Consider the following 23,136-nt stretch of genomic DNA (forward strand, 5'->3'; position numbering starts at 1 on the left):
TGGTTTTGTATCTACTAGAATATACCCATCACAGACATGCTGATCAAACCTGCATTATGTGTATAAAATTGAATCTCGTTGCACATAGCTCATCGCGGACATTAAGAATCTATAAATCCGTATACATATAAGGAATAAGGAGCGCTCAACTCAAGTAGTAGCTTCCTGCACCAGGTCCCACTCCATCGCCACCAGCCAGCGTTGCTTCGCCCTGTCAATACCATCATCCTCTGGTGTATGAAGCAACTCCTGCACTTCCTCATGGTCTAGCAAAGCCCCCGACTCACTCAAATCCACATCCCACGCCAACCCCCGAAGAAACCCCAACAAATCCCCCACTTGAACCCTGCCCGGCGCAGAACGCACCGACAACCGCGGCCTAGACCGAGCCGGCCCAATCGCCAAAATATGAAGCACCTCACCAGCTCCAGAACCCTCTCCACCCGCACCCGCCACAATCTCCGCCGTAATAAACGCCAGCGGACCCGCGCTCCTCAGCACCGCATGCCGCACACTCACAACCCGCACACCAACCAGATACCGACCCAAGACCTCCGCCACCCCAGCCTCCGAGTAGTCCACCGGCACCCGTGGCACAGCAACAGCCTGCTCGCGCTTCGTCCCCGTCTCCAGGATCCAGCCGCGCACCTCCGCCGCCATCCCGCCGGGCACGTAGCTCGAGGCACCGCCCGCGCCCGCACGCTGTCGTCCGCGCCGCCGGAGCGTCCGCGACGACGGCGAGAAGGGCGCGGGGATATCTTCGTTTGCGGGCTTCGCGGACGGCGACGGAGAGCGCGGGAGCACGAAGGTCGGCTTGCGTTTTTCGAGCGGCGTGGAGGACGGGAATTGCGAGGAGAATGGGGTGTGTGTTTGGATTTGGGTTTGCGGCTGCGTTGCAATGCCGGCGGACTGGCTGCTTGATATTTGTCTGGCGGAGAGCATGAAGCGCGGTTTGCTGCGGAAGGGCGTGCTGCTTGGCGGCGCTTGTGTTGAGGGTGCCGGTGCTGCGATACCTGTGCTCGTGCTTGCGTTGGCGGGTGGTCGGGGTGGTCGTATCATGCTCGGTGTACTGGTAGCTTGCGCATTGCGCGTGGGGTGGGGAGTTTGCGGCGGCGCGTTATACGCTGAGCGTGTTGCGGGCGATTCAGGCGCGACGAAGTTGTGCTGGAGAGCGTCTGGCGAGGATGAGGACGATGCTTTAGTTTCATCCTGCGTTCCTCCTACCCTTCCTTCTTGTAGCTTCTGGGCGAGAGTGGGCTGTGCGTCGACGCGTCGACGCTTGTGACGATCGTCGTCGGCTGCGAACAGGGCCTCGAAGTCGGTGTCCAGGAAACCCGGAGTCGCGGGCTTGGGCGGGCTGCTTTCGATGGCATCATCCTCTAGTTCTCTTCCTGCTCTCCTGGGTGTGCCTGTATATGTGCTTGCGGGTAGCTCGTCGTCGTCGTAGTCTTCGATTACGTCCTTCTTCCAGCGCGGCGGGATGCGCTGGGATGCCGGTGTTGTGGCTGCCACTGGGGCACTGGGTGAAGGGGCGTAGTCATCGTCGTCGATTATGTCGTCACTGTTGTGTTTTTGGGGGGTGGTTTGTGAGAGCAGGAATCGGGGGGTGTTGGCGAATTGGGGACCGGACCGGCGCGTGGAAGGTTGGCGGCGGGAGAGGCGGAATGGTGAGGGAGTCTTGCGTAGATTGATTGTCAATTCATACTTGAGATGGATTGGTGTAATTTGATACGTACACCTGGAAAAGGCATTTATCCGGGGTCTTGCGTTCGGGTGTTCTGCATGGCGTGCGTTGCTCGGGATGAATGAAAGGCGGAGATTGGAGATTGGAGAAATACTCGATTAGAGGCGTTGCGGGGGTCATGCTTCACTACGATCTCTGATTATGGAATTTATTTTTAACGAGGGATATTTTGAATTTGAGGGTATAGATGAGGCTATATTTATGGCTAATTCGCCAGTGAACTTCCTCTTGGAAGATACTATGTACGAAGGAAGGATTCACATTCCAATTCTATACTTTTTTATGCAAGCTTGCTCTCACGCGGGGTTCGGTCCCTGTAGAGAGATCGAAGCTTAGTACAAGTTTCGATGTAAGATGAGATTGAACATATCGTCATAAATTCTTGTTTCTGCAGAAATCGTGGATATACATGGCACAGCAGAGAAAAAAAGAAGAGGGATATACAGCCCAAAATAGGTGAAAGCCAGTAGTTTCACCTTGCGCCAAACAAAACATAAGAGAGGCGACTAGATCATAGGAAATTTAAAATAGAGAACAAGGAGCGCGCTTACAGCTCGGAGAAGTACTCATCAAAGTGCTCCTCAGTTTCCTTGGTGCAGTCAAAGCCGTAGAGCTTGCGCTGGACATCGGCATCAGCCCACTTGTCCGGCACAGGACCCTTACCACCACCGGCCTTGAGGGCGGCGAACTGGCGATCACGCTCCTCCTTAGCGGCACCGTCACCCAAGTGCAGAGCACGGCCAGAAGCAGCGGCCATCTCGACCAAAGTCTCAGCGCGGCCCTTGCGAACACGCTCGTAGACACGGAGAGCCTTGTTAATGGACTCGGGGGTGGTATCGGGGAGACGGGACAGAGCAACGGCGATAACGGCACCATCCTCGATGGCCTGGGCAGCACCCTGAGCCAAGTGAGGGAGAGTAGGGTGGCAGGAATCACCGACAAGGGCGACCTGCTCGTGGACCCAGGTGGGGAGGGGGTCGTGGACACGCAGCTTCCACTCGCAGACCTCACCCTCGGGGACGTATTCGAGCAGACGCTTGACCATGGGGCAGAAGTCAGCAAAGACCTCCATCATGGCGGACTTGTCGCCCTTGGTTGTGTAGGTGGCGTTTGTAGCGGTGGCGAAGTTCTTATCGGGCTGGGTGGTGGACAGGTTGTAGATGGTGTTGTTGGAGACGGCGTAAGCGATGATGTGACGCTTCTCACCGATCCAGCGAGTGACAGTGGTGCTGTTAATCAGGGCCAAAAGCTCGGGGTCGTCCTTGATTTGCTCCTTGTGGATCATAATACGGTAGGCGGCTTGGTTGGTGTCCTTGACGCCGACGTCGACGTTCAGGAGCTTCAGCATGGCCTGGCGGGTCTCACTCTTAATTCCATCGGCTCCGAGGAGAACATCGCAGGAGACCTTGTAGGCGGCCTCGCCGTCGCGGGGAGTGGCGGTGAATGATGGGCGAGGGCCGAATGAGTCGACACCTGATGCGGTGGTAGCGAAGTGGAACTTAATAGCAGACTCCTTCAGACAACCCTGGTAGAGTCCATTGGCCAATGAGGCACGGTGGCCCACCATGTGACGGTATCCGTAAGTGTCCTTGATATAACCCAGCTCAACGTGGGCGAGCTCGCTGTTATCGGCACCAACTATTGCACGGAAGAAGGATTGTTAGCTATATATTCGATTTTTCATGAAGCCAAGGAGGAAAAGCAGAAACATACCACGGACAGAGGTATCTCCGATGTTCACGGCTTCAGCCTCAATGCCCTTCCAGACACCAAGACCGTCCAGCACGCGGGCCATGTTAGGCGCAAGCTGGATACCAGCGCCGACGAAACCGAGATCATGCGCACTCTCGTACACATCAATGTTCTTAAAACCGCGCTGAGCGAGAGCAAGGGCAGTGGTAAGACCACCCATGCCAGCGCCCAAAATGGCGATTTGCAAATCCTGAGGAGTCTTTGCCATTATGTCGGATATAAGCGGGAAGTAGATATGGGGGGGGGGGGGGGATTGGCGGGGGAAGAAGTTGCGAGAAGTAGCAACAAAAGTCTTTCAAGAATTGGTCTAAAGGGAAGTGAATTTAAGAAACAAGTAAGGGGGAAAAAATAAAAAGCAACAGCGATAGAGCCACTCTTTAAATTCTCGCTGGTCTTCACCGAGCCCTTTTTGCCGTCGCATTCGCTCTCAGCATGACGAAGGCGGATGAGATTTTTCCCGCTTTATCCCACAGCTCCCCACACTGGCAGACTGGGACACGCGCTCTACTGGATAGTCTGGATTTCGTCTTTCAACCTGCTTGGACTTTATCCGCTATGGCGCTCATGGGCCATACATAGCCCACGCTATAGTCATGCGGGGAATCTTACACGGGAGAAATTATACCAACATTCGAATTGGTTCGGCCTTTCATCTCCATCCAATCAAAGTGGAATGAATTCCAAACACCAAACATATCTTCACAGCATGGCAAGTCTGTTTTATTGTTATTAGCTAATAACCAACCCCCCAGAAAAATTCCACGAACATTGGCTTGTACGAAATCTCAAATAGATTGTTCTCTCATACCAGTGTACTGTGCTGCTGTGCAAGTGTTTCAAGTGCGGATCCCTTCTGCCCCGCCATTAGCCCCAGACCTTTCCCCACATGCCTTCTCCGGACTTTGATTCGGAGTAAGTCTGGTTCTTGTGCCCTCGACAAACTGCCGGTTTTGATTCTATCTTTCGCCACTATGTAAGTTTTTATGCGTTCATCTGTGACTCTGCTGACGCTTATTCCCTTCCCTTCCTATCCATGGCACTTATCATCCCTTTCTCCAAAGGTTTATTCCGCGCGCCTCCATTCCCAAGCTTCTCAGCGGGAAATACCCCACGTCTTTTCTTTTCCCCATCCATTCAACTCCACAATTTTGCAAGATTCGCTGTTGCCGTCAGGATGATACATTTTCATGTTACAAGACAACCTTGAGGCTTGCATCGTGAAACACGTACGAAGCCATCCACGTGGGCACTATCGGGCGCCAATGATGAGGCACCAGATTAGCGCCACTCGCAGACTAACCCAAAATCCTTCCTTTGAAGTCTATCTTGTCCAGAAGAGCTTAAACTTTCCAAAGGGGCATCAGAGCAATTCTCTGACTTGTCAGTCATCCCAGAGGCAACTCTATTGCACCAGCCCAAGATCTAACTGGCTTACAGCAAAGCTGAAATTCTGGCATCGTCATATAGTGGGTAATCTCCATCTTGAGTGGCTGCCATTGGCCACCAACGACGAAACAGCTATGGTGGTGGATATTGATAACACACTTAGTATAGAGCAAAAGTTTGTGTATAGAATAAAATAATCCACAATTAGTATCATTGTTTCAAAGTCGGAATAACATAATGCATAATATTCAATGAACCAATTTCGAAACCTGAGAAAAGTGACAGATGCTGAAAGTGGACAAATGGCAAAGACATATGTATAATCAAAACAACATTGAACGGTTATTCTTCAGAGCTTTCCCTGGTTTTCCTAATGACCCCCAGTTTCACCCTAGAAACTCGAGACATTTTCTCCAGAACGGGCGTTTCCATTCGGAGAACCGTTTCCCGATGACATGTCCCAGTCATCCACTGATACGAGCAGGCAATGGCCCGTTGCATGCCTCCCTCCGCCGCGCACAGAAGAAGAACAGTCGGCGGTCGCACGGCTTCGAACAAGGTGACCGTCATAGTGTTGGTGTCCACCAGCGTGAAAATTCGTAGCTCGCCAAAATTCTCATTTCTCTCAGCTCTTTTAATTTTCTCTCTAACGACTGGGTCTGTCATCGGGTCGATTCCCTTGCATTCGCCATACTTATCCCTATAGCTCTTAGATAGGGAAGAGCCATATGGGCTCCAGCGTAGGCGATTGAGCCGCGCGCCAAAAATCTGAGATTCAATGGTTTTAATGTCTGCGTAGCCTTCGAACCCGAACAGCCAAGCTTGGGAGCCCCCTGATTGAGCATTGGTTAGTTTAAAATGGAGAAATCATGGGGTTTGGATGAGGTGGACTTACAGAACTTGCCGCGATATAAGAGACGAGTGAGATATGGCGAGGTGACAAAGGTTGTCGCCGCGGTAGCCAAAAGCAGGATGCCGATTGCGAAGAAGAAGTCCGCCCAGTCACCAAGAGCCCTCATCTTATCCTCCGCCTTCTGATCGACTTCCCCGACGGCTGAAAGTACAAGCGACCCAGAAAGCAGTCCGCGAACATCCCTGCTCGTCTTGAATAGGATAATCCCCACGATGAAAAAGAATGGGGCTCCGTGGAGTAGTACCTGGGTCATAGTGCGCGTGGCGGAAGCTGACCGTCGGGCATTGACCTTGCGAAATCTGTCCCAGTGAATTGTGGCGCCGAAAGCTCCATCGATCAGGACTGTGTCATCGTCACAGATGCCAGCTATCTGGCAGTGTGGCTGAATATCCCAGAGATTGACACCATATCCATCTGAAACACAGTGCCACTTCTGGAAGTGATCCTCCGGTAGAAGACAAATCAAGCGCTCAAGAAGTCTGTCACTGTCATTGGCAAGGGAAAGGCGAGCGAATGCCTGGAATTCTGAATCATCTTTGTCGACTTTTGGTCGTTTGAGGAGGAGACCCATAAGTACGTAGGAGTGATCGCCCTAGTAGGAGATAAATTAGACAGGAGCCCAAGATGGAAAAACTAGACATGAACTCACTTTTAGATAGTCCCTTTTTTCCCTCGTGAAGAGACACTCAAATGCAATGATGGTCAATTGTAGGGGTGTGAGAATGAGATTCCCCGCAAAATGATCGAGAAGTTGCCTGCTGCTGTCAGAATCGTCCCAGCATTTTTCCGCGAGCCGGTTTTTTGGCAGGGCCATTATGGCCTCAGCCTGGCCTCGCTCGTATACTTTCAGTTCCCTATTTTGACACAACAACACCTCGGGAAACGTCCACACTCGCTTTCCCCATCGTCGCAGAAGGAAATCGGCTCTTTCCTTATCAGACAGTCCCGGTGGAGGTATCTCTTCGGCAGGTGTCTCCCAGCCAGATATCTCTCCGGTAGGAGTCTTTCTGGACGGTATCTTTCTGGGAGGGTTACCGATGGCGACAACCAACGCATGAGCCCCGCGCACTATATCACTAATGCAAAAGACCCCACTTTCTTTATCGACTTGGTCTATGCACTCAAAGTCCAGCCAATATGCCGGGACACCAGCATCTCTAGCTGCTTTCAGGCCTATCGTGCGAATAGCCTCTTCTTCTGACTCTGAACCAGGAAATTGCGACCTCGTATAAGCGACGAAAACGTACTTCGCGGTATTTTTGTCAGGGTTTTTGTATTTGGGGTTCTTTTTCCATTCCTCGACCGACAGAGTCTGGGAACGGTCTTCACCTATGTCGAAGCAAAGGGTCGGTGGTTCAAGAATTCGGTTCGTTTTCAAAGAGGTTGCAATGGCAGGTGTCAGAGAAGAACCATAGAATGACTTTGCGACCCTGTCTTCAAGGGTGTTGCGGGCGACTTTGCAATATCCCCAATAACGGTAGGGGAAAGGGTCGTACCCGCCCTGATTAACGATCTGGCCCGTGGATGCGAGGCCGGGGATACCCACCTAAGAGTGTTACGTTGATCAATTTCATGAACAGCAACGTTGAAATGAAAAGGTTTGAAGGGCAATGTTTGAGAGGGGCTCCACTTACCACAGGGTATAACAACAGACATGAAATGGGCCACTTGACCAAAAGCTCAGTAGAAGACAAGATATGCTTAAGAGTGTTGGATTTTGAGCGCTTCTTATCACCATCAGCATCATCATCAATCTCATCAGCATCGAACCCGCTCATCGGCCAGTTAGCCAGCCTGAGCGTAAGGGGAGAAACGTCTCGTATGAACGTTCTCTTGTATGTAGTATTCGGTGGGCCATTATAGACTTTATCGGCACACTGAACGATAAGCTCCCTGACTTTACCAGTGACAGGGTCCAGGAACCTCTCATCCGGGAGACCTTCGTAAACACGCTGAAAGTGGTCTTTGTGTCGATATGGCAACTTTTCGAAATCACTGTAATCCCTATCACCAGGTCCTTTATACGATTGCGGGTATGCACGTTGGTACTGAGCATTCGGCGAGAAAAAGTTGCCTGAGTATCCCTTCAGAAGAGTTCGAGGGACTTTATACTATAACAAATGGTTATGATAAGTATGAAGGAAGGACTCAAGATGGGGGAGGAACTGCGTGTTACGTACATTGTGGCTCTCTTCCTTGGCTATTTCAAGGTCTTGCATTTCATGAGTCTCCTATGATTCAATGTTATTCGAGGGTTTTTTACCTTTCCGGGTCTTTTCTTGATTTTACTCACCTCGGTCACAGGAGCAGTCGTGCTTGATAGACCTTGCGGTTTCAAGTCGGTTGTTTGGCTCCAATCTGTAGATACACTTCTTGACCCGACAGGGACACGATTGATGGATTGAGATGGTGACACATAACCTGTTTCGCTCGCTAGTAGGGACTTTGCAAGTCAGTTTGGAAGTGGCGATCTCCGTAATTGAATGAAGGTATTGCACTTACTGCCGTTGCCGTGTCTGTCGACACTATCCGATTTGAGAACATTGAGTGTGGGTCTTGTTCTCGCCCAAAATACGACTTGTACCTTGTTAGTGACATCTAGACGAACAGTGAATTCGGAAAATTCTCCCTACCATGCTTGCGTTAAAAAAGCAAACAAATTCTGCTTTCAAGAACTGGTTCAAATGTCTTTATGACTCGTGACTTGACTATTCTTCCCCACCAGGCCTACAAAATAGTCGGATCAAAGCCTCATCTTATGCTCTTTCTTCCCGGCAGTACTTTTAGCATCTTATCGGCTGTAGATTACTAGATCCGTCAAAGATGTCCGGATGTCAACTGATTCTACTCAGAAAAACAGCGCACGTACCCTTAGGATAAGAGTCATGTTGCTCGGTTCGCGTACAATTGTGCTTAAAGGCTGCATACCCCTGTGGTAGCGGACCTATGAGAGACATGACTACTGGCCACAAACAGTAACTAGTTCGTTAGTCAACTTGAGGCCATCGTGCTACGCGATACTACGGCACGCGCATGACGCACGTCGGCCTTCAGCCGCATGCAGGAGACGGCAGTTGACGGATACTTCATTGGTAGCTCGGTGGTAAAACCCGTATTGGGACAAATGACCCCGGCCAACTGCGGCACGTTCCATGTGGTGAGGGGGCGTCGGGAGGCTCTGCACACTCATCTGTAGACAATTACACTTCACCACCCAGTGATTCTCATGCAAGTCTTTTGAAATCTATTACAAATCCTCTGGGCGATTTACCCACGGGCCCTGGGGCCGCCTCGTAAATTGTAATTATAGGTGGTTTTTAGGGGGCGGAAAGTTAAATTTAGGGCTCTTACCGTACCTAGAACTGTGACCCCGCTTTCGAGCCCTGGACAATGATTGATGTATGAACGTAGTAGACTGTAGTACTAGTAGATGCCCATTTACACATCTGTGCCCAACCTTAGATGGGGACCCAGCCACACGGGTCGGGAGGTACCAAGTGGGTACCTCGCGGCACAGATGCTTTCCAATTCCAATTCTTCGCACACGTGCGTAAACGTAGAGCCCGTGGAAATGGTATAACGATATGAGCATCTACTTACTAATATTCGTTTCTATAAGGTATCATTCAGTGCACATGTGTAGTGGGGAGCGTTCTTCTCTTCAGCAGGTAGCACCGACCCCAAATTCTCCAACACATTTTCTTAACAGCCATCACATATTCCTCCAACATTTGAACCTTCTATTGCACATGAGACAGATACCGTGGGGTCTATTTTCAGCTGGTTCCAAACAGCCTTCAATCCTTTCTCAATCCTCGTTTTTTTCGGAGGGGTTGACGCGGTAACTTTGTTGTTGTCGTCGGTGGTCTTAGACTCTTAGGGGTAAACAGTCCTGTCGTCGCAAGTCGATGAAAGCTTTCCAGCATGTATGTTAAATCGAAATATCACCGTAGGGGAGACAAGCCGGGCTTGAAACTCTCTGGACGCTTAATCAAGTTTGAGAAGCATGTAGCGATGTTATGGATCGCGTACGTGTGTTTGTCTGCCACCACAGCAGTTTAGTCAATTAGTTAACGTAACATCCTGCCAAGCGGGACACCCCGTTATTGACCTAATGATTGACCTTGTCCAAATGAAGCAGAACAACGTGATATTGAATATCTAAGCTATTTGATCAAATTTGGAAAATGTGTTCTCTGATGGACCTGAACATTACACTCGGAGCATCTTGGTGGCGTCCTAGATCGTCGTTCTTGGATCGATCAAGTTTGAATTGCCTCGTTCTTCTGCTTTCTGTAGCGCACCCGTGGAAGTTCTGGATCCTGACAAGTAGAATTTGCTGAATCGGATATATCGTCCAATAAAGCGGGATGCCAAAAAGAAATCGAAAATTGGACGGAGCCAATGAAACAGGAGAAGTAGAAAAGTTTGGATCGCAGTCTCAGAGGTCGCAAGGAAGTGATCAATTCAAAGTCGGATTAATTGACAGGTAACATTTATTCTATACTGCCCTTTACCTTGACTCCAGTGGCAAGAAGCTGACCACACATGCAGTGGCGTACCGCCTCTCCCAATCACAGCGCATTGGGTATATAAGCCTCAGCTAATGATAGGTCTCGGTCCACAATCAAATGGCCTCATCAGATGCTAGTGATACGAGCCCCTTCCTGCAAAAGCCAGTAATCGATCTGTAATCCGGGCGACATGATTGGCGCGAAGAGCGAGAGAGTGAGTAGGGGAGATAAGATCATAGAAGAGAAATTCGGATTAAATACGCGGGAAAGTGGGGGAAATTATTTACGATTGGAACAGAACCAAGCTAAATAAGACCCTGAACCTGATCTATCTCGCTTATTTGAATGGGCTTGGAGTGTTCCCGCAAACCAAGATCTCTTGCAAATCATAGCGCCGCCAAGCCGCCAGCTAGATGCGCCCCGCCATGGACAAGCATCAATTGCAGATGAAAAGCTTTACCGAATCTATGGTCGGGCCCAGGAACTCAAAAAAGCGCAGGTTCTTACCTAGGTGCGCTAAATCAAGATCTTGGGGATTCTTGGCAAGGGTCTCACTACGAGGGTGTTGGAAAGCGAGAATACGAGCGCCACGCGACTGGGCGTAAGCCGGCCACCTTGAAGTTCTTGGAACATTAAACTCTAGATTGATGGAGGAGCATTTGAAGCGACTGAAAACTACAGGTCTAGGAAAGAAAGGAATCACATATAAACAGCTCAGCTGGTTCCGATGTGCGCATGTAGTCTTTTGATTCAGAATTTCCTCAAGGGCACCTGGGCCTCGTAGCTGAATTTCTGCTCTTTTTGTGCCATACATATCGCCTTCAGCGATCCCTTCTTTAGCCATGTCTACATGCATCGAGCTGGGGCCTGACAATGGCTACTTCGTCAATGCGCCCAATCGCTGGGCATTCGGTAACCTTCCCGAGGGCGTGATGGAGCTGATCAGGCAGCGGCCACAAATAAGAGATGTTCGAACGATGGCCCTCGGCCCAAACGGGTCTTACCTAGTGGTTTACATCGACCACGATGGCTCCGACAAACTCCGTATGTTCTCTAAAGCTCATAATTGGGGTTATCAAGAACTTGAACTTACACCTTATTCTTTCAGGTCACAATAATCTACCAGCTGGCCTCAAGGGATGGCTGATCAAGGACGACATCAGCGTGCGCGACCACGCTTCTCTCCAGTGCGCTCTTGGACCGAACGGTGCGTATTTTGCCTTCGACGCCCAAAATTCAACTCGAGGAAATCTGCCGGTCGGAATGGAGAAATGTTGCAAAGACCGTATTCTCCCGAACGGAAATTGGCAGGTTGGAAAATTCCCGGCTTCTGTTGCGTTCGGTCCTGACGGGCAATTTGTTGTCACCACGACGGGTGGCGGCGGTTATTGGAATCTTTGTGGGACGAAGGCGAAGCTTAATACCATCTTGAAAGAGCTGAAAGGCTTCAAAGGAGTTGTGAGTATACACACTCTCTCCGTCGTTCCGTCTCTCTTTTGGCACACGACTGCATATACCATATGTCGGTCATGAGTCAGACATGTGCCGTCTTTATCACTTTAGTATATGTCACTAACGGAAAACCGGAGTTACACAGGGCGTGGTTTTATCCCAGTTTGACAGCGACCTCTGGGTCCTAGTCAATGTCAACGGCGCGGGCCCTGTGGATGGTCTAGTTGCAGAAGCGGCGCTCGCCGACATCAATAACTGGGAAGCTGATCTTAAAGAGATGTTGCGAAACAAACAAGTCCAACCTCGGCAGCCCCAACCTCAGCAGCCACGCGGTTCTCGGCAAAGCAAGACTCGCTCTATCGTCAGCGGCATAAACGTAGGTTTCAAGGTGCTGAATGCTGTATTGCAGGTTGCGAATGCTGCCAACGGAGGTGGCGGTGGGGGTGACGGTGGAAACTATGTGCAAACATCATCTGGAAATGACTCCAACTCGGGCGGCTCAAGTTTCTGGACGCCCCTACAAGATGCAGCTAGTAACCCTATTCAGTGATTGGCACTCGCGGGCGGGTGATTGTTAATATATGCACTTATTTAGACAGGATACTGTCTGCCGGGTGGGGCCTTCCTGACTGGGCGGCCGCCGCTTTTATGAGGGCGCTCTGGCTGCTCACTGGGTAAAAGTCAAGATTCAGTGATCACGCTCAGTATAGTCACGTGATGCATGACTAATCCAAGATAAGCTCAGTGCGTGCTTAGTGCGTGCTCCGGGAGTACCCCTTATTTATCCAACTCAACCTAGATCATACCCGAAAAAGAAAGGCCCTATAGGGCCATCTATTCTGTGATGGGTAGTAAGACTAGAACTTAAGAAAGAGGTTAGTAAAGAGGTGTAACTCTGAAAGGCCTTAGTTGCTTCCTGTGGCTCTGATTAAAGTGGTATCTGATTTATTGGCTGTGAATCGGCAATTGATTTCCCTTTCTGTTTTAGTGCTCCTGACTCCTGAGTCTAGTAGTAAGCACGACCCTGAGGGCCTGAGCCCCCTGCCCCGCAGCCCCCGCTCACTGAAGCATCACTTGAACCTATCCCCTTACTGCTGACTGAGACCTTCCTGTAAAGATAAACCAATTAAATGCTTGCTTATATGCCGCTGTCGAAGTATATCACTTGGTAGCCTATTTTACCCCATATGGGCCACACCCTTTATGTAAGAAGGCCACCTGCACTACGGGAAATACGAAGCCATAAACCAAGCCACAAACCTTCAGCATAATCTAGCTCTGCTGAAACAGCCGGTCACTCATTAAACTATGGCCACTTACTACCTTTGAATAAGGCTAATTAGCATCGCAGCCTGTAGCCGGTAAATAAAGTCCCATTCAGCCTAAACAACATTGGAAATACTACTCTGGATGACCACACTCTGAATATATCTTCAGTGTTCACCCAAGGACATTAATTCAACTTTATTCCTTTCCAGAGATTAAGAGATACCCACAGATGTTTAAGCTATCATTTAAGCTCTAAATTAATTTACACTATGGTTGTCAGTTCTTCGGCACCCACCGGGGGGCTCACTGCGATCTCCCAGCGTCGCGCTAGGCTCGCTGGTCCCTCTGGAATCAAGGGTCTTATGTCAAATCTTCGAATCTTTGCTATTGCAGTTTTCGCATCACTTGGAGGCCTTGTATATGGCTGTATGTATCTGATCCTACTAACCATCCAGTGTAGGAGGAAAATTGACAGAAGGCCTTTTACTGATTCCAAAACAAAAATGCAGACAATCAAGGAATGTTCGGGCAGATTCTGAACATGACTTCCTTTTCTAACACTGTGCACCCGGAGTCTATCACAAACCCCACACTGAGGGGATTTCTCACGGCGTAAGTTCAACCCCTCTGCCAGCATTATCAAATGGTGCGCAAGAATTGACAGAAAATAAATAGTATCTTGGAACTGGGAGCCTGGGTTGGTGTTTTGATAAATGGTGTTCTTGCAGATGCTCTAGGACGCAAGCAAGCAACAGTCTCTGGAGTTGGAGTCTTCCTCCTCGGTGTCATTGTCCAGGCATGTGCGAAAAACGCCGACTACATCCTCGGCGGTCGCTTTGTGACTGGTATCGGTGTCGGTATCTTATCAATGATCGTGCCTTTGTAAGGAATATTCTCAACCCCTTGCCAATGAGTATGGAGACTAATGCCCCTGCTTAGGTACAATGCAGAGCTCGCGCCGCCTGAGCTGAGAGGCTCCCTTGTTTCCCTCCAGCAGCTTGCCATCTGTTTTGGAATCATGGTATCCTACTGGATCGGTTCGTTTGAAGCCTGAAACCAATAAATATACTGCTAATTTGGTAATTAACACTTGGAACATAGGATACGGCACTAATTACATCGGTGGAACTGGCGAGGGCCAGTCAAATGCAGCATGGTTAGTTCCAATTTGCATTCAGGTTGTCCCCGCGCTAGGACTTGGGATTGGAATCCTCTTCATGCCCCCCAGGTCGGTCAAATATCCTTCATTTTCTACTCCTTGTATCGACAATTTATCTAATTATTTACAGCCCCCGCTGGTTGATGGTGAAGGGAAGAGACGAAGAATGCCTGGCTGTTATTGCAAATCTACGCAGCCTGCCCACTGACAGCGAGCTGGTACAGCTGGAATACCTAGAAGTGAAGGCGCAAGACCGCTTCGAAAAGGAAACCTCTTTGGCAAAGTTCCCTCAGTACCACAATCCTGGGTGGATGAACAAGGTCAAACTCGAATTCCATGAATATGCAAGTTTGGTGACGAACAGATCCTTGTTCAAACGGACTGTCATTGCTGTCTTCATCATGGTTTTTCAGCAATGTATGTTTTATGTCCACATTGTGGAGAATGATATCACAGATCGGCTAACATTTCTGGGTTCTCATAGGGTCCGGAATCAACGCTATTCTGTATTATGCAGCGGTAAGTGGATGTTGAGTCTGCTCTGCATTGAAGTTCAAAGTCACAAGCCAAGCAAAAAAGTCTTAAATAAGTCGAAGTTCATTGCTAATATGGAGAATTTTCAGTTCATTTTTCAAGACTTAGGACTCACGGGAAACACCTCCTCTCTGCTAGCTAGTGGAGTGGGTGGTATTCTCCTATTTCTGGCCACTATCCCTGCGGTGCTCTATATAGATCAGCTTGGACGTAAGCCCGTTCTGATCGCAGGAGCCATTGGCATGGGCATTTCCCATTTCATTGTGGCTGCACTCGATGGACAGTTTAATACCAGCTGGCAACACCATAAAGCTGCGGGCTGGGTTGCTGTTGTCTTTGTCTGGATTTATGAAATCAACTTTGGTTACTCTTGGGGTGTAAGTTCAAGATCTTTAAACAATCTCACGGGCTCAAGCTGACAGTTCTTGTAGCCGGGTGCATGGGTTATGGTCGCTGAGATCTTCCCACTTGGAGTCAGAGCCAAGGCCATTTCAATCGGTGCTTCCTCTAACTGGTTAAATAACTTTGCTGTAAGGAGTTCCAAGACCTTGGTCACTATCTGAATTCGCTAACCCTTCTCAGATCGGTCAAGCCACCCCTCAGATGGTCGCGAAAATGGGCTACGGAACTTTCATCTTCTTTGGAGCCATGTGCATTCTTGGCGCACTTTTCATATATTTTGTGGTTCCTGAGACCAAGAATTTGACTCTTGAGGAAATGGATGAAGTCTTCGGGGATGAAGCTGGTAGCGCGATTGAGGACAGGAATCGCTTGCTTCAGATTTACACTGAGCTGGGGCTCTTGGACTTTGGTTCCTCCGAGGAAAAGGCCGAGGCTGTTACTTCAGATGTCGTGAGAGTGGACGAGTAGGATGTCGAATGAAACATACATACGGAATATGGGAGATGAGATATTGATGATATAGTAGGCTGATGAATGCGATACAAAGGCCTTTGTTAATGCCTACATACTCTGAATTTCCAACCTGAATATAAACTGTTTTCCCCGGCCTGTCTGTGGGTGTTGGGCCACTGTTGGCAACGCGTCAGATTGGCTTCTTATCTCGACTTCTTATCTCGACTTCTTATCTCCGCATCGCGTGCTGACTTCCCCTCACGATAAATAGGCAACAAACAAACTTGGAAGTCTTATTAATCTCCTGACTCCACTCTCCTCGCAGCTTAAACTATCCACCTTCCCCATTTCAATGCTGAAATCTTTCTTTATACTACTCCTGGGCACGGCCCACATTGCCAGAGCGGCTGACGCGCAAGTGGTCTTCGCTCCGGTCTCCGAGACTCCAAGCACACACGAGCACAATGTTGACGAGGCTATTCTTGCAGCTTTGAAAGCGCATTCGGACCCAGTCGCAGCGCTCGTCTCCTTGAAGCCTGAAAGTGAATCGCTTCTTACTCAGCCCCGTCTCCTACGTATCTTAGGTGATGACTCCGAGCCACAATGGATGACAGAAGGAGACAAGCTACGCCTCCGTAGACAAGGAAAGAAGTTTGTAGACATTACCGATCATGAAGACTTCTATGCTGAGCAGATGCATACATTGACGGCTGGCAAGCCCCGTAGGTTTTCATTGATCTATTCCTTATTCGCTAGAGTGACCTTTGGCTGACAATATGCCCACGCCAGACCTTCCTGAACTGATCCATGAGAGTCTTATCCGACCTCTCTTCCCGAAGATTGATCAACAGCGTATGACTGATGTTCTCCACCATATGACTGGGTACTACAACCGGTACTATGGGGATATCCATGGCGAACTAAGCTCTGAATGGCTTCATGAGCACATTGCCGAGGTATTTCATCTCAAAATCCTGTGTGCACAGAATAAAGACTAACGCGATTTGAAACCAAAAAGATTATCGCTAAATCTCCATTCCGTACCCATATCTCGCTCGAGTACTTCACCCACCCCTTCCCCCAGTCATCGATCATTGCTCGGTTCGAGCCCAAGGTCCGCAATGCTTCTGCCCCACTGACCATCCTTGGTGCACACCAAGACTCGGCCAACTACCTCTTCCCCCTTCTGCCAGCCCCCGGCGCAGATGACGATTGCTCAGGTACCGTGAGTATTCTCGAGGCCTTCCGGCTTTTGGCTGAGAGTGGCTACACCCCTCAGAATGGCCCGGTGGAGTTCCACTGGTATGCAGCCGAAGAGGGTGGTTTGTTGGGCAGTCAACGTGTTGCTCGTTACAAGAAGGAGCAAGGCGCGAACATCGGTGCGATGATGGAGTTCGTAAGTGGTTCCCTGGCAACTCGTCAATTAGACAGCAAGGAGTGATTATTAATATTTTGAGTTATCGGCGTGCAGGACATGACGGCCTTCATTGCGCGCAATGCGACCGAGAGTATCGGATTTATTTCGACCCAGGCCGACGCAGCTCTCACCAACTGGACCGTGAAATTGAGCGGAAAATACATCTCGATTCCCGCGAAGATTTATGACCTTGGACCGTAAGTTGAATTTGTTTCATCTTTCTGTGTGAGCAAATTATTGACAGAAGAGAAAAAAAGTTCCGCTGGCTCTGATTACATGTCATACACACAACTCAATTACCCGGCCGCCTTTGCCTCGGAAGGTAACCCCTTAGCGGGGGGTTTTTTCCCTGGTGAGTTTGATCCCTATGTCCACGGGACTCGGGATACCATGTGGGTGAATGATGAAACTGGCTATTTCTCTGTCGATGTAGGTCACCTTCCCTTTATGGAAATAGGGGGTAAATTACTAACGCATAGGGGCAGCACATGGCACGATTCACCGAACTAGCGATTGCATTTGTGGTGGAACAGGCTGGTTGGAACAACGGATGGCGGTAAATCAGAGAAGGGACCTTGACGCTCTAGTAGGTACAGGCCGAAGGTCAAGTCTCCCCCTGCTTGGAATGAGATTTCCAGCCCCCATGATCTACGGACTAGAGACCCTATATTCCTTCATAGCGCAGGCCTCAATGTGAATAATGTGAATAGTGTGTGACCTCGAACATTGGCCAAATTTGAATATTAAGCACTTTGTATCCGCATGTGTTGTGATTCATTTTTACTCCGTACAAGGCTCGACCTTGGCGCACTTGAGGAAGCTTATCCAAGGGCCAAGCCTTCCAAGGTTACAAGCGTGGATTGAAAGCGGGATGGGTTCTTTACCTTCTTCTTCCCCGCGCCAACAAACTTTTCACCGAAAGTTTGGGGTTTTTTCAACGTTGACAAGAAAGTGGATTTTCGGTGGCTTTTCAGGGGAAGGAGCCTCCACCCGGCAGTGGATTTAGGCTTCCGTTCCTGTTTCACCAACATCACTCGGATCTCCTGTACAACTGTACTACATTGATCAACAAAACCCCTGAACAGTTCATGCGGGTTTAAATTACTCGGGGAAAAAGGAACAGCAGCCGAAAATTTAACTATGTCAGGCGCCAATTTCAATATCCCTCAATCGATGATGCAATCGAGCTCGGACGCATGAAACTTCTCAAATCCTACGTACCTTTTTTCGGGGCCTGTGACGACGAAAGAGCGGCTTCACGCCCTGGGGGAAGAGCACTTTAGGTTCCGCTCACGGCACTATTTGATGATAGCAACAGAGCTAACTCCATTTAGCTACCAACTGAGATTGTAATCGCCGCCTATTCGTCCTAGCTTGTGGCACCGGTGGGTCCCACTAAGCAGGGTCGGGCAGTATGCAGATCTTTGGCATCCTAAGCACAAAGGTTCCACTCACCATTGGCAGAGGTTTGTGGGTATCCAAACGTGCCGTTGCTGATCTCTAAACAAAACGGGTTCGGAGCGGCTTTATCCAACCTTCCGCTACCAGTGTGCTTGGACCTAAGCACTCGTATCAACCTCCCTAGCGCCGCACATCCAGGAACCCATGTGGCAAATGCGTGGTGACATCAAAGAAGTTGCTGAGCTTCAATGCAGCTTTTGAATAGCTTCGAATTCGGTTCAAAACAACAACAATGCTAGCGGATCACACACAATATTGTTCCGTAACTGATGGCGCGTTCTGTCTCCATTGAATAGGGCGAACTGCCCCCCAACTTTGCGACTAGAGCGGAGTAATTTGTGGATCTACGGTGGCTAATGACGATGGGCCTACTTTGAAGTTTAAGGTGGGTTCGGCCTTCTTTACGGGCCTCATAACCCCCTTTGATAGTCCATTCTTGCTCCACTAACTTCTGTATGTGGGTCTTTTATCTTTGTTTTGACAGGATTCCCCTGTTTTGTTCGTCATTGGACTAGTAACTGGAACATCAAGGATAATCTCCCCCCATCCACGGTGACTGGGAGATGTGGAGCAACAATGCTTTCGTCGATGTCAATCCCCTGGATAATGGACGGGATAGAGTTCAGTTCCCCTGAGTACGAGGTGGATGTATAAAGAGCAGGTCATGTCGATTGGCTTTTCTTCTTTTCCTCCAACCCAAGAAGCTTTTGCATCCTCGTTCTTACTACAGTCATTCCTTTTTTCCGGTTAATACCGTCCATTCATTACAGCTTTTTCAAGCACAGTCACTCTCTACATTCAAGATGAAGGCCGCATTCGCACTCTCCGCCATTCTGGCCTCCGTTGCCATGGCTCTGCCCACCCCCACCAGCATCGTTCCCGCCGGTGCCACCAGCAGCGCTGCCAGCGTTGTCCACAAGACCGTCCACAGCGTCATGACCGTCACCAACCAGCAGACTGGCAAGAACATGCTTGTTGAGCTTGAGCAGGGCTTCGCCAGCCAGCTGACCGGCCTTGACCTCGGCAGTGCCACCAACCCCGTTGGCACTATCGTCCAGACCGCTTCGTCCTTGGATGGCCTGACCAACACCGGCTCCGGTCTCACCTTCGTCACCAGCGCTGGCGAGTACGTTCTGGTTGAGCTCGATGACACCATCGAGGGCCTCCTGTCTACCCTCGGCCTCTCCTTCGTCGGTGACGTTGTCGGCACCGTTGTCTCCGCCCTTGAGAGCGTTGTCTCCAGCGTCAAGCGCTCCAACGAGCTCAACAACGTCCTGTCCATTACTGGCCTCGACAACCAGCCCATGCTCGTCAAGACCGAGTCCACCGTCACTGACTTGCTCGGAAACGGCCTCGACCTCTCCTCCGTCCAGGGTACCGTCGGTACCGTTGTTGCTTCCGTCCCCGGTGTCTCTTCCCTTGCCTCCAAGGCTTCCGAGCTTGGCCTCCCCACCAACGAGCTCTTCGGTGTCCTCAGCAACGACGGCTCTTCCGCCCTGCTTGTCCGTGTCACCTCTGCTGCCTCTGGTCTCACCTCCACCGTCACTGGCCTTCTGTCTACTCTCGGCCTCGGTGACCTGACCACCACTGTCGGCTCTGTCGTCACCTCTGCTCAGGGTGTCACTTCCCTCTAAATACCCTCTACCCTTTGAAAGGATTTGATCATTCGCTTCTATGGGTCCTCTCTTCATGCGCTTCGAAAGTTGAGCCATTGCTGCTTTCCGGGCGCATGCAAAACGACTGCACATGAGGAGTTCCCGTTTCTTTTATGTCACCTTATATAACCTTATTCAACTGTACCTATTATACGCGGAAGCGTGAATTCAATCCTCGAGTGTGTGTGAAACAACAATTTGGTATTCTCTCAACAGTAAACGATAAACGAAGTAGTAGGTATCAAGGTATCAAGGTATCTCTAGAAAACGACAGTGATAAGAAAAACACAAAAGCCGCAATGAAAAACTAAACTGCTAAATGTATACGAATCCAACCTTCCAATGAAAAATCATCAATCAGTGGCGCATATGTCCCCAGTAACTCTCCCCCTCACGATCATAAGGACTCAACGCATCCCGACACTGAGGCTTCTCATAATCGCTAATGGACCCCATCGGCCAAATAGGCACCACACAAATCTCACTATCCAAACAACCCCGACACTTCTTCCAAGCCGTCCAATCAAGCGCAGTCATAGTCTCCTGAATCCGCGCCTTAGCCGCACCCAGATCCTCCTCTCTCCCCGCCTCAAGCAAAGCCAAGCAAACACTATACGTAACCCCATGCACCGCCCGCGCCGCCATACCCGGCCCCTCCTGAAACTGGAACGGCACGAACTGCACCGCACACCGCTCCGCCTCCGCCGTGATATTCCGCTCACTGTAGTCCACAAACGGCGCAACCAGCATGGTAATCTGCTCCCGCAGCTCCTGCACGCTCGCCATCCGCTCAGAAACAAAGTACGACAGCTCGTCCGCATACCGCAAAACAACCATGTCCGTCGTCGCCTGCCAGTCCCAAGAAACCTCACGCGCCTCGTGCGTCAGGATCGTCTCCGTCAGCTGCGTGCGGAGCGGCTCCAGCGCCGCGCTGTCCAGGTGCGCTAGCCGCGGCATCGTCGGGCTGGTGGGGAATAGGTCCAGCTCGTGCGAGAAAGCTGTCACGAAGCTGTCGAAGTTAAGACGCACACGGTGCCCGCCGATGCCTTCGTACCGCGATGCTACTGCGCGCGCCCAGCGCGACGAGTCCGGTCCCCCCGGACCACCGCCGGGCCCTCCTGGGCCGCCGGGACCTCCACCTCCACCGGGACCGCCTCTGGGTGGCTCGCTGCCTGCATCGGGGCCGGGGCCAGCAGGGCTCCTGTCACCGTGGGAAGATTCAATAGATTGTGTCTGGATGATGCGGAGAGGGGTCAGGTCCCGCGCGAACGAGCACAGGATGATCTCGAAGCCGGCCTCCATGCGCAACAGACCATCGATCCGACCAGCCCATTCGTCCTCGGCCATCTGACAGGCGCGCATGGCGCGTGCGCGCTCACCCTGGTTTCCACCGTGTCCGTCGCCCTCGCCGAGACTGTTGTTGAAAAGAAGGACGTCCTGCGAGTCGAGCGTGCCCTTGTCGGTCTTTCCGGCGGACATGCCGTCGATGTAGAGGAGACGCAGGTCCTTGGCTGCGGCATAGGTGTGCAGGTAGCCGTTGGCTTCTTCTTCCTGGTCTTCGTTACCGCGGCGCTCCAGGCGACGACGCAGTTCGTCGTGGCTGGGTGGGCCGTCGGGCTTCTTTTCATCTCCATCGTGTCGGCCGGGTGGTGGGCCGCGATGCGGGCGCGCGAATACAAGCGCGTGCTCGGGCTCGAAGGCCAGCCACTCTGTTCCGTTGACGGGGACGGACAGGGAGGTTCCGTGGTAGAACTGTGTTCCTGCTGGGACGGTTGCGAGGAAGAAGGAGACGCCGTTGTGGTGGAGGGATGAGCCCCATTGGCGCATGGAGTCTTGGATGACGTTGAAAATGTGGTTTGCGTTCTTGAGAACGGGGTCGGTGCTTGGTGATGTTGATCTTGTTGCTCCGGGGGCTGTTGGAGAGCTGTTTGATAGGCCCAGGAGCGAGCATATCGCTAGGAGGGTGTGGTGGGGCCGCATTTTGGTGTTGGATGAGGGATAGGCCTCTCCTCTTGTTTATTGTGAGTTGTCGATATATTTGTTGGGTTGATGGGAAAGACCGACACGAAGGAACGGGATAACCTTGAAAAAGAAGAAAAAAAAGTTGCCGTGACTAGTGGCGACGGTTTGGATGATATGGGATGGCGTTAGGGCTGATTTGGATGATAAGACGCGTAATCCCAGGTGGGATATCCACTTTTTCGCCTTGTCAGAAGTTTACTGCGTCGTCTTGGCTGCTAGTTGTTCGATTAAACTGCGTATTGGGTGGAGACTATATTTTGAGCTGACGAAACTGCTTGGGCCAAAAATAAAGTACATAGAAAAACTGGAAATTGCATTTGGAGATCGCAGATCTTCTAAGAGATACTAATTCAAGAATAGAAGTTGTACGGAGTAAACGGAGTATGCGAGTATGCGGCTTGGATTACGCGATTGGGTTTAGCGTCCGCAATTCTCCGTGCCACGTTCTACTTAACCTTCTGACTTCACATGTTTACTTCTCCCAGTTGGAAGTTGAAAATAAGGATCGCACAATGTGCGACTAGTAAGTACTGAGCAGAGAGTTTATTAGAAAGACCCGCGACTTTATTTCTGTCATTATTATGGAGAGGTCATCCAAGTATCTTGTGATCAATATAGATCACATCGTGATTATCTCTCGAATTCTGTGGTAAAACCGTTCCTGGTCCGAATTTCAACCATTACCATGTGAATTAAAATTTATCTTAACATCCAAATACGACTTAGCGGGGGTCCAACTATCCATTTGGGGGGACACTACACTTGGCAGGAGGTCGTGCCACACACTTATACTAAGTCGTGTGGAGAACCTTACTTAAGAGGAAATAAAAATTATCTTTTTACACCGATACATAGTGACATCGAATAAATTTCAACGAGACCAGTTCTAATATTCTTGATCCTTTACGTATACATATTCTACTTTGCCCACAACTTGAAGATAGCGCAATAGAGGTAGAAAGAAGTTTTCTCCACTAAATGACTACTAATCTAAGGAGGGGTT

General features: G+C 50.2%; 7 protein-coding genes across 7 annotated transcripts; 4 read left to right on the forward strand and 3 right to left on the reverse strand.

Moving 5' to 3' along the window:
* Positions 1–150: 150 nt before the first annotated feature.
* On the reverse strand, positions 151–3,704 carry N7466_005886 (uncharacterized protein; the record flags this gene model as incomplete). Its single annotated transcript, XM_057165283.1, has 3 exons — positions 151–1,738; positions 2,296–3,382; positions 3,458–3,704. 3 exons carry the CDS (start codon positions 3,702–3,704, stop codon positions 151–153), a joined length of 2,922 nt encoding a protein of 973 aa, XP_057020882.1.
* A 1,520-nt stretch (positions 3,705–5,224) lies between these two features.
* Positions 5,225–8,682, reverse strand: N7466_005887 (uncharacterized protein; the record flags this gene model as incomplete). Its single annotated transcript, XM_057165284.1, has 5 exons — positions 5,225–5,715; positions 5,778–6,387; positions 6,445–7,341; positions 7,430–7,906; positions 8,665–8,682. 5 exons carry the CDS (start codon positions 8,680–8,682, stop codon positions 5,225–5,227), a joined length of 2,493 nt encoding a protein of 830 aa, XP_057020883.1.
* Positions 8,683–11,151: 2,469 nt separating this feature from the next.
* N7466_005888 (uncharacterized protein) lies at positions 11,152–12,311 on the forward strand (the record flags this gene model as incomplete). The annotated part of the gene is made up of 3 exons (XM_057165285.1): positions 11,152–11,353; positions 11,418–11,767; positions 11,907–12,311. 3 exons carry the CDS (start codon positions 11,152–11,154, stop codon positions 12,309–12,311), a joined length of 957 nt encoding a protein of 318 aa, XP_057020884.1.
* Positions 12,312–13,311: 1,000 nt separating this feature from the next.
* N7466_005889 (uncharacterized protein) lies at positions 13,312–15,593 on the forward strand (the record flags this gene model as incomplete). Its single annotated transcript, XM_057165286.1, has 10 exons — positions 13,312–13,456; positions 13,540–13,642; positions 13,706–13,912; positions 13,970–14,067; positions 14,132–14,258; positions 14,320–14,606; positions 14,674–14,708; positions 14,813–15,100; positions 15,155–15,253; positions 15,306–15,593. Coding segments are annotated over 10 exons (1,677 nt in total), but the record flags the coding sequence as incomplete, so codon positions are not given.
* Positions 15,594–15,930: 337 nt separating this feature from the next.
* Positions 15,931–17,555, forward strand: N7466_005890 (peptidase family M28; the record flags this gene model as incomplete). Its single annotated transcript, XM_057165287.1, has 6 exons — positions 15,931–16,300; positions 16,368–16,534; positions 16,597–16,974; positions 17,050–17,192; positions 17,253–17,424; positions 17,475–17,555. 6 exons carry the CDS (start codon positions 15,931–15,933, stop codon positions 17,553–17,555), a joined length of 1,311 nt encoding a protein of 436 aa, XP_057020886.1.
* A 1,704-nt stretch (positions 17,556–19,259) lies between these two features.
* Positions 19,260–20,090, forward strand: N7466_005891 (uncharacterized protein; the record flags this gene model as incomplete). Its single annotated transcript, XM_057165288.1, has 1 exon — positions 19,260–20,090. One exon carries the CDS (start codon positions 19,260–19,262, stop codon positions 20,088–20,090), a length of 831 nt encoding a protein of 276 aa, XP_057020887.1.
* Positions 20,091–20,468: 378 nt separating this feature from the next.
* On the reverse strand, positions 20,469–22,091 carry N7466_005892 (uncharacterized protein; the record flags this gene model as incomplete). The annotated part of the gene is made up of 1 exon (XM_057165289.1): positions 20,469–22,091. The coding sequence occupies one exon, from the start codon at positions 22,089–22,091 to the stop codon at positions 20,469–20,471; it is 1,623 nt and encodes a 540-aa protein (XP_057020888.1).
* Between the last annotated feature and the right edge of the window lie 1,045 nt (positions 22,092–23,136).

The sequence above is a fragment of the Penicillium verhagenii genome (genome assembly GCF_028828195.1).
Source record: "Penicillium verhagenii strain IBT 33310 chromosome Unknown utg000006l_segment0_segment0, whole genome shotgun sequence".
In the NCBI taxonomy this organism is placed as follows: Eukaryota; Fungi; Ascomycota; class Eurotiomycetes; order Eurotiales; family Aspergillaceae; genus Penicillium; species Penicillium verhagenii.